The sequence below is a fragment of the Gracilinanus agilis genome, unplaced genomic scaffold, assembly GCF_016433145.1.
Source record: "Gracilinanus agilis isolate LMUSP501 unplaced genomic scaffold, AgileGrace unplaced_scaffold1048, whole genome shotgun sequence".
Classification (NCBI taxonomy): Eukaryota; Metazoa; Chordata; class Mammalia; order Didelphimorphia; family Didelphidae; genus Gracilinanus; species Gracilinanus agilis.
Window position 1 is genome coordinate 1 of NW_025340789.1, and position 9,572 is coordinate 9,572.

General features: G+C 57.1%; 1 protein-coding gene across 2 annotated transcripts; it reads left to right on the forward strand.

The window, feature by feature from the left end:
- Positions 1-75: 75 nt before the first annotated feature.
- HDAC6 (histone deacetylase 6) lies at positions 76-8,501 on the forward strand. 2 transcript variants are annotated; one of them, XM_044683013.1, is made up of 27 exons: positions 76-204; positions 360-497; positions 694-782; positions 868-952; positions 1,122-1,162; positions 1,301-1,397; positions 1,790-1,887; positions 2,207-2,311; positions 2,415-2,483; positions 2,580-2,706; positions 2,811-2,876; positions 3,395-3,454; positions 3,611-3,700; positions 4,015-4,121; positions 4,339-4,406; positions 4,899-5,067; positions 5,161-5,289; positions 5,428-5,596; positions 5,711-5,844; positions 6,176-6,244; positions 6,348-6,540; positions 6,644-6,793; positions 6,910-7,084; positions 7,166-7,506; positions 7,597-7,743; positions 8,108-8,236; positions 8,334-8,501. In XM_044683013.1, the coding sequence occupies exons 1-27, from the start codon at positions 118-120 to the stop codon at positions 8,409-8,411; spliced, it is 3,210 nt and encodes a 1,069-aa protein (XP_044538948.1). In that variant the 5' UTR covers positions 76-117; the 3' UTR covers positions 8,412-8,501. The 2 variants fall into 2 exon arrangements, with proteins under 2 accessions (XP_044538948.1, XP_044538950.1); XM_044683015.1 differs by having other exon boundaries at positions 7,169-7,506.
- Positions 8,502-9,572: the final 1,071 nt, after the last annotated feature.

Below are 9,572 nucleotides of genomic sequence, written 5' to 3' on the forward strand. Positions count from 1 at the left end.
CCTAGAGGATTAGGGGATGGCCCCGAGTTGGCCTAGGGGCTATCTCCAGGAGAATCTAGCTATCTCCTCCCTGATTTAGGTCCAGCTGGTTGGTGGATCAATCAGTCATAACCTCTCATGGCATCCCCAGTGGAGAAGCCAGGCCCGAGTCATCGAGGCAGTAGCCCAACTCGCCCACCTTCTGTGTCCAGCAGCAGAATGATGGTCAGTTCAGTGGACTTGAGTAGTCAGGATGAGGTTACTGGGGATCCCTTCTGCAGGATGAGGGAGGGAGCACTTGGGAGTTTTCCCCTAAGCTGGAGAAGGAAGAACAGATGAGCAGGGAACTATAGAGTCCTAACTTTCTGTGGCATCTCTAGGGGCAAAAGCGAGGAGTCCGGAAAGGATCTCCCATCCCTCGGGCCAGCCCAAGTTTAGCTGATGTCCGTCGCAGAGGGAGGGCAAAGAAATTGAGTCAAGTGTCAGAGCTAGATCTGGTGACTGACCTGCAGGACCTGGTGAGTATGTGTCTGTTCCCTTCACTACCCCAAGCCAGGGCACTTGGGCCTCAGTTTCCTTCTCTTTCTCATTCCTTCTGATGGAAGGGGATTGCCAACTCTAGTGGATCCCTTCAAGTTTGCAGCTGCTGGTTGGGGGTGGGGAGGGAGGATCTCCTGAGGGGCCACCCTCCTTTTCCCCATTTCCCTACTGTAGGACCTTGAGGCTGGGGCAGCAGTACCTTCAGGGACCGGTCTGGTGCTGGATGAGAGAATGAGCAGTTTCCACTGCCCCTGGGATGAGAGGTAAGCTAGGAAAGGGGAAGGAGATAAGGACAGGACGCCAGAAGGCAGAAACAGACTCACCGTTTCCTTATCGCTTCTTCCTCAGTTTCCCTGAAAGACCAGAACGCCTTCAGGCTGTGCAAGAACAACTGGCCAGGGACTGTCTGCTGGAGCGGTGCTTGCTCATTGAGGTGAGGGCAGTCTTGCTGCTTACATTTTCATCCTGTCCAGGTGCTTCTCCCCTTCCAGATGATCAGCAAGCAGCAGAGACCTGGGCTCTGTTCCGGATTGAGTCCCCAAAGCCAGAGTGGGCTTTCCCTAAAAGACTCCCCCCCCTGTCTTTTTCCCCTCCTCCCATAGGCCCAACCAGCCACTCCTGAGGAACTGCAGCTGGTCCATAGGTGAGCAGGAAGAGCTGGACTCTAGGTCCATTTCTTCCTTCTGGAGGGGAAAGGGGGGCATGGGGCACGGGGAGGGAATAGTGAGAGCCCTCCCAAGACTCTGTGGAATCCTTTATCCATCTTTCTGTGGAAAAACAGTCAAGAATATGTAGATTTGATGGCATCCACACCCCAGATGACTGAAAGCGAGCGTCGGGCCCTCTCGGACACCTATGATTCTGTCTACCTGCATCCGGTGAGCCTCTAAGTGGGGTATTTCCCCAGGAACACTTCTGCCATGGGGGGTGGGGGGATAGGAAAATGCAGATACCAACATGGAACTGGCAGCCTCCATGCCTTCTCTTCCTCCTCCCTCCCCCTTTCTCTCTCTGTCCTCTTGTGTGTCCTTCCCTCTTTCTGTCTTGTTGGTCTCGAGTCTCTTCTTTCATTTTGGTTTTCGTCGTTTTTCTCTGCCTTCTTTGCTCTGTGTGTTTTCCTCCTTTCCTCTGGCCTGTCACTCTTCCCCTCTGCATCCCCCCCACCCCGTCCCTTTTTTTTTTTTTTCTCTCTTCCTTAGACCCTCTGTCATTTTCTTTGCTCACACTGATCTCTTGCTTCCCCTTTTCCACCCCCCCAACCCTGAAACAGAACTCATTCCCTTGTGCCCTCCTGGCTACTGGGGCGCTGCTTCGGCTGGTGGATGCTCTGATGACAGGCGAGATCCGAAACGGGCTAGCTGTTGTCAGGTAGGTGCTGGGGAGGTAAGGCAGAAGGGGCCACAAGGCCAGTTCCCCTTACCCCCTCTTCTTCGTATGAGGGAGACTGTCTCTGGATCCTCTCAGGACCTCCCACTCTACTTCTGGAAAGTAGAAGTTGGTCTGGATACTTTCTTCAACCCATGCTTGCTTTGGCATCACTGACCCTAAATTTACCATTTAGTTCGTACCGTAATGACAATATGAGATGTAACCCCAACATCATTGCCCTTTTTTTAAGAATTTGCTTTAGTGCATTCTGTTCCAAGCTCTGCCTTAAATCAGGGCCTTGAATCCTCTCTGACCCTAGGCCCCCTGGACACCATGCCCAGCGAGAGAGCATGAACGGCTACTGCATGTTCAACAACATTGCCATTGCTGCCCGCTATGCCCAAGAAAGGCACCATGTACCACGGTGAGGCTTTCTGGACAATCTGCTCCCTGACATTTTGACCGATGACAGGCTCTTGCTTCTCTGAGCAGGAGGTAACTTTCAGGGGATCCTTAACCTTTTCCAGGATACTCATTGTGGATTGGGATGTCCACCACGGTCAAGGCACCCAGTTCATCTTTGAGCAGGACCCCAGGTATATTCCCAATGGGCCCTCCCTTTGGGATAGTTCGGGGAGCTGAGATTCTTTCCCCAAGACCTCTGCTGTTCAGGCCTTCTCTTCCTCCTCCAGTGTCCTCTGCTTCTCCATTCACCGCTATGAGCTGGGCCGATTCTGGCCCCATCTAGAAGCATCTGACTGGCGGGCAACAGGCCACGGCAAGGGTCAGGGATACACTGTCAATGTGCCTTGGAACCAGGTCAGGCCCCCAGCACTTGGAGAAGTCCCAGCAGCCTTCAAAGCCTGCTGATGTGGGTACACTCATTGTCCATATTCTCTGTCTTGCTGTGTCTCCCTAACCAGGTGGGGATGAGGGATGGGGATTACATCACCGCCTTCCTCCACGTGCTGCTGCCCATGGCTCTGGAGGTAATGGGACCCAGGGCCCCTGAACAGAAGAGTGTGGGGAGAATGAGTAGTGAGGGCTGGAAGGCTGAAGCTGAAGGACTGAGCCGAGGGCCTCAGGAGGTCTCTGGGAAGGAGATGGAGTCTGGGCATTGGTGGGACTGAATGGAAGAGAACCTGGGCATGTAGAAGGCTTCTGTTTGCCAACCCTGGATCAAGGGGGCATGAGGGGAAAAAAAAAAAGACTCCAGTGACAGCAAGGGCAGCCAGAGCAGCAGCTGCTGGGGATTGAGCATGGCCTGAGGGCGGCTGACATTGGGCGGTGGAGGTACAAGGAAAATATCCCAGGGCTTCCATATGGGAAGAAACAGTTGAAAGGGTCCAAATAGAAGGCAGTCTGGTGGGACAGGGGGATCCCAATGTGAAGCCTGTCAGGGAGAAGCCGTGTGAATAATTCTGTGCAGGGGGGGAGACTGGGGACTAGGGAGATGTGGACAGATTTCCAAGAAAGCCGGGCTCACGTTCTCCTCCTCCATCTCTAGTTTCAGCCTCAGATGGTTCTGGTGGCCGCTGGCTTCGATGCCATGCTGGGTGACCCCAAGGTAGGCCTCTTGGGGAGAATGGCAAAAGGACCAGATCAGAGCTAGGGGGTTGAGGGGGTGAGGACAGGATCACAGTCTTTGGGTCACTCCTGGCGAGATGAAGATGAGAGCTAAGACACCATTAGCATGGAGCTCCACCCTCTTTCTTTTCCCTAGGGAGAGATGGCAGCCACTCCGGGGGGCTTTGCTCACCTCACTCACTTGCTCATGGGTCTGGCCAAGGGGAGGCTGATTCTGTCTCTGGAGGTGAGGGATCATCTCAGTGTATTTTATTCTCTGTGTCCGTCTCTTCCTCCTCTGCTTCTTTTCTTGGTGTTTATGTGCAGGATATCCTTGGGCCTTGGTCATTTAGAGTTATCCACTAGATCTGGGGGACAGCATCACAGGGCCCGGGCTTCCTTCAGCCTCTTTTTCTGTCCTATTGCAGAGTCTTCTGTCCCCTTGAGCCCTGCGCCTCCCTTGTTCTCCATATTCCCACTGCGGGTTTATCTATGAGAACGTCCGATTTCCTCCATGGTTTTCTTCCGTTCTCTCTCTGAGTTGTGTCTCCCTTCCTACAGGGTGGCTACAATCTGCACTCTCTTGCTCTGGGGGTCAGTGCCACTCTCCAGACCCTCCTGGGAGACCCATGTCCCATGTTGGCAACACCGTGCGCCCCCTGCCCCAGGTGAGAGGCCCCCAAGAAAACCCTGTGTGACCTTGGACAAATCTCTCCTCTCTGGGGATTGTTATAGTTGACCTCTCCAGCCCTGTTCATCTCAGACGTTCTTTGATTTTAAGTTCCTTGTCCTGCCTCTGTGTTGGTGATGTTGGATCCCTCTCAGCTCTGACCTTTTCTGATTTCCCACAATCCCTCCTATTGTTCTTGTTCTCCCAACTGGCAGTGCCCTGGCTTCCTTGTCCTCTACCCTGGCTGCTCACAGACCTTTCTGGAAGGTCATACAGAGGTTTCGTAAGTGAGGCAAACTGAGAGGGTCCAGGGCCATGGGAGGGATGGAGTGGGCCCCACTTGCTGTGCCCACACCTATCCACAGGAGTTCATGATTTTAGTCCATTGAGGGCTCTGGTCAGGTAGGCAGAGGTTGAGGTTAGGTTGTAGCTACACTCAGTGATGGCCTGGGGAGGCGTGAGGAGCCAAGGGATTCCAAGTGGTAGGGAAGGGGGGGGGCAAGTGGGCCTGTGGGAGAGGCAGAGGCAGAGGCAGAGGCAGTGACTGTGACTGTGACTCAATTTGCTCTCTGTATGAAGAAGGAGCAAGACAAAGCCACGTAGCGCGTAGCAGGGAGCTCGGGGCTAGGTCAAATCATGGCTTGGCCTTGGTTGGCCAAGTCCTTTTGCCCTCCCAGGGCCTGTTCAGGTGAGCAGGTGGGGGACCACGTGATCTCTAGTCACTTTGACCTTTCGATCTATGATTCCCCCCACCCCCACCCCACCCCCGCAACAGAGTCTACCTCTGAGGACAAGGAGGAAGAGTACAGGGGAGTGAGCCTGGGCCCTCCCCCAATTCTCGAGACCCTGGGGAAATCTTTAGAGCAGGCCCTGTCTCTGCCTCCAAGCCGAACAGGCTTGGTATATGATGAGAAGATGATGGAGCATTTCAACATGTGGGACAGGTACTGGGCTTGGATTGGTGGCCGAGGGGACCACTTGCCAGGGGCCATAATGACCTCCCTTCCCTTTGACAATCCTCTTTGGCCCTTCCCCAGCCACCACCCAGAGCGGCCCGAACGCATCGCCCAAATCGCCCAGCACCACATGGAGCTGGGGCTGACCCCTCGATGTTTCGTGTTGCCCGCCCGCTCTGCTACAAACCAGGAGCTGCTGGCTTGCCACAGGTAGACACTGCCATCTTCTGCTCTGTTCTTCCCTTTGCTCTCGTTCTTCCCTTTATTCTTGCTCCTCTCTCGCATTCTCTGCTTGCTCCGTATTCCTCCGTCCCTCTCTTCCGTTCTGCCCCTTCCTCTCCTTTCCAGTGAGGAGTACATTGAGCGTATTCGAGCCACAAGCGGGCTGAAACCTCGGGACCTACACCGTGAGGGCACCAGTTACAACTCCATCTATATCTCCCCCCACTCCTTCTGCTGCGCCCAGCTTGCTGCCGGAGCTGCCTGCCGTTTGGTGGAGGCCATCTTGGCTAGGGAGGCACGTGGTGAAAGGCAGGGTGGGGGGCTCCAACCTGTTTGGAGGGGCAGAGGCAGAGGAGGAGAACAGAGGGTGGGAAATGAGGCCGTCCGTTGCCTTTTGGCCTCAGCGCAGGTGCAGAATGGGCTGGCCATCGTCCGCCCACCAGGCCACCATGCTGAAAGAGATGCTGCCTGCGGTTTCTGCTTCTTCAACTCTGTGGCCGTGGCTGCTCGGCATGCGCAGGAGGTGGCAGGCCGGGCCCTCAGGTAAGGACGACTCTGAGGCAGGAGGTTCCCTCTGTCCAGGGGACGGGCTGGAAGTGAACGAGAGGAGCAGGCCGTCATCCTCAGTGGCAGGATTTCTCGATCCGGTGCCTGTGATCCTTGGTTTTCTCGTGTGACAGACGTTCAGTAGAATCGGTGCCCTCGGTAGGCCCCTGGGGTTTTTCCTCTTCTGCATCGAAAAGCTTCACCAGACTCACTGGAGGAGGGGGCCGGGACACCAGAAAGCCTGGGGAACCCTTGGTCGGGGAGGTGGGGCTGAAGTAGAAGAGCTGGGACAGGCTCAAGGAAGCGGGTCCTCGTGCTCCTCTCGCAGAATCCTGATCGTGGACTGGGACATTCACCACGGCAATGGAACCCAGCACATATTTGAAGAGGACCCCAGGTAAGGCCTGGGGAAAGGAAGGAAGCCTAAGGAGAGGGAGGCACCAGGACAAGGTTCGCCTCTGCCTCTGCCTCTGCCTCCTGACAAGGCTCTCTCTGGGCAGTGTGCTGTACGTGTCTCTGCACCGCTATGATCACGGTGCCTTCTTCCCCATGGCCGAGGACGGGGCTAGCAGCCGTGTGGGCCGAGGCCAGGGAGAAGGCTTCAATGTCAATGTGGCATGGAATGGGCCCCGCCTTGGAGATCCCGACTATCTCACTGCCATGCACCATATCGTGATGCCCATCGCCTACGAGGTGAGGTCGGCAGGGGCTGTGAGGCGCAAGGTGGTTGCAGGCGGTGTTGGGGTCTGCCCGAGAGACCGTGCAACTCTTATCTCATGCCGCTTTTGTGTCGTAGTTCAACCCCGAGCTGGTGCTGGTATCTGCCGGCTTCGATGCTGCTCGGGGAGACCCACTAGGAGGCTGCCTGGTTTCCCCGGAGGGCTATGCCCATATGACTCACCTGCTCATGGGACTGGCCGGGGGCCGCGTTGCCCTGGTCCTTGAGGTACGATTCCTGTAGCCTCTCTTCCCATTTTCCTTCCTTGTGGTCTTCCCTCCCACAGTCCTTACCCATGACTCCAGGCCCCACGCGCCTACCTGCCTCTTCTCTCCTGACTCTAGGGTGGCTACAACCTGACATCCATCTCCGAATCCATGGCTGCTTGCACCCGGACCCTTCTAGGTGACCCACCTCCACTGTTGCCCTGGCTTCGGCCTCCGCTGCCTGGAACCTTCCTCTCACTGGCCGAGGTTGCCCACATCCATCAGAAGTACTGGCAGAGCCTTCGGCTTAATGGTGAGCAGAGCTTCGGTAGGGGCCAAGGTGAATCCACTGGGATGGGGGGATGATTGGCCTCTTCCCCCCTTCACTGTCCAGCAGTAGAGGCAGAGGTGGAGGTAGAAGAAAAGGAGATACCGCCAGAGCCAGCTAAGGAGAGTACCCTGGGCCAGAAGCTTCCTGACGAGAGGCCCCCAGAGGCTTTGGCCACGGTGCCGGAGCTAGAGAAACGGCCCCTGTCACCTGAGCTTGATGAGACCTTGGGCCTGGAGTCCCTTCAGCTTAGCACGCACGCTCCAGAGGAGCTGGAGGCCGAGCCCTCCGTTGCCAAAGAAAAGAACCCTGAGGATCCTGGCCTCCTCGGGGAGGCAGCTGGTGGAGGAGGCCTGGCTGCTGCCACGTTGCTGAATGTCCTAGGGGACCAACCTGAGGATGAGGGGGTGAGTTTCGCACATAATGATGTGGTGGGAGGAGTGCCACCCTTCTTCTCCCTCCCCCTAGGCTCATCACAATCTCAAAAAACCCTTTAGGCCACATTCTATGCTGTGACCCCGTTGCCCTGGTGCCCACACCTGGTGACTGTGCGCCCAGTGCCTGAGGGCGGCCTGGATGTGACCCAGCCATGCCAGGACTGTGACACCCATGTGGAGAATTGGCTCTGCCTGTCTTGCTATCAGGTGGGACGGGAAAGGTAGTACGGGGTACAGAGCTGAGGGATGGGATTGGCAGATAACCGGGGGAAGAAGAGAAGCGGATTGGACCTTGGAGTCCTGATTGCTGGGCACTAGAAGAGATCGCCTTCATCCTTGAGGCACCTAGGGGGTGCCGCAGGACACAGAAAGCTGGGCCTGGAGTCAGGAGGGGCCACGTTCAACTTCACTTCTGGCTCAGACACTCACTAGCTACATGACCCTTCTGTGTGCCTCAGTTTCATCATCTGTCAAAGAGCATTTGCCCCCTAGGCTTGAGGTGGGGATGAAAGAAAATCGTGCTTGTAAAGCACTTAAAACCAGTGGCTGTTTCCTCCCTGACTTCCTTTAGGTTCGTTGTGGCCGCTACGTAGGAGCTCACATGCTGCAGCATCACGAGGCCTCCGGCCACCCGCTGGTCCTAAGCTATGCCGACCTCTCGGCCTGGTGTTACATCTGCCAGGCCTACGTGAACCATGAGGCGAGTCCCCTGGGAGTGGCTGGTGGCTGGCACCGGGGGCTGGGCATCAGAAAGGGGGGGGAGGGGTCCCTAAAACGATGCTGCTGCCTTTGCCCAGGTTCTGCTGGAAGCCAAGAAAACGGCGTACCAGTCCAAATTTGGGGAGGAGATGCCGACGTTGCCACGACAGGACTGATTGCCCTGTGGCCGCTCCTCTGGACTCCAGCCAAGACGCTGGCTATTTTGTAGTTGGGGGTGGGGGGGAGGTGGCAATAAACGTTGTTCACGCAAGGGAAGCTGGTGTTCGTGGGTGCTCTTGCGGGGTGGGGCTGGGAGACGCCGTTTTCGGGAGAGCAAGCCACGGGGACCAGGGATCGAGAGGCGGCCCCCGAAGGGCTGGCACGATGCCCCTGAGCTATTCACAAAGGGCGAGCGGGGGGACCAGGGATGAGACAGACTGGTTTGTTTGCAGGGGCAGGAAGGAAGCGGTTTTATTTATTAGACTTGGGTGCCGTGGGGCCAAACATGCACGATGGAGGAAGAGACGGGAATCAAAGACCCCAAGGCGGTCGGAGTCCCTGTCACTCTGGCCAGTAGCGGGTGGGAGCAAGCGGTCCCCCTCGCTGGACGTGAGCCCGGTCCTTGTTCAGGCGGAGCAGGGCAGTCCCCCGGGCCACAGACGCAGGAGCTGGCCCCAGGTCCCGGCGCAGACGGTGACGCTGAGGTGGCCAGGCTTCCCCCCAGACCAAGGTGGGAGTGTTTCTGGTCTCTGCCATCTTGGCCAACAGGAATCTGTGTGTGGAGAGATTCGGAAGTCTCCAGTGCCATCGGCTCAGCCCCTCCCCGTGCCCAGCCACCTTCCCTCCCCGGCCGGGTACCTGAGTAGTAGTTCCTGGTTGGAAGCTGCTGCTGCCTCATCCTTGGCCTGGACCTTGGGACCAAGTGCCACTGCCTCCTCCAGGTTGGCCTCAGGCTCAGGATGGGAGCTGCTCCACAGGCGTAAGAGGAGCCGGGCCAGGGCAGCAGCTTCAGCCTTGGTCTCCCGTTCCCATTCCTGCCACCCAGCCTCTGCCTCCAGAAGCCGCTCTAGGGCCTGGGCCAGCAGGGCTGCCTTGGGGGAACCTGGTGGCCAGTGCGATTGCAGGGCCCTGGCCATTTGCCCGAGGTTCCAAGAGAAGGGCAGGGGCTGGGGCTGCAGGACCCGGAAAGAGAGGCTGTTCAGGGTCCCCATTCATAGATCCAAAGGCCCCAAGCCCTGCCACCGTTCCCTGAACAGGGCCCTCCTTACCTCGAGTGGGCCCCACGATCCCTCGTGGAACCTTTGCTGGAAGGAGCCCATCCCAGGGCAGCCCATTTT

Coding starts and splice junctions, on each gene's coding strand:
- HDAC6 (XM_044683013.1), top strand. CDS start 118: ATGGCATCCCCAGTGGAGAAGCCAGGCCCGAGTCATCGAGGCAGTAGC. Junction 783..867: donor CACTGCCCCTGGGATGAGAG/GTAAGCTAGGAA, acceptor CTTCTTCCTCAG/TTTCCCTGAAAGACCAGAAC. Junction 5,068..5,160: donor CATTTCAACATGTGGGACAG/GTACTGGGCTTG, acceptor GCCCTTCCCCAG/CCACCACCCAGAGCGGCCCG.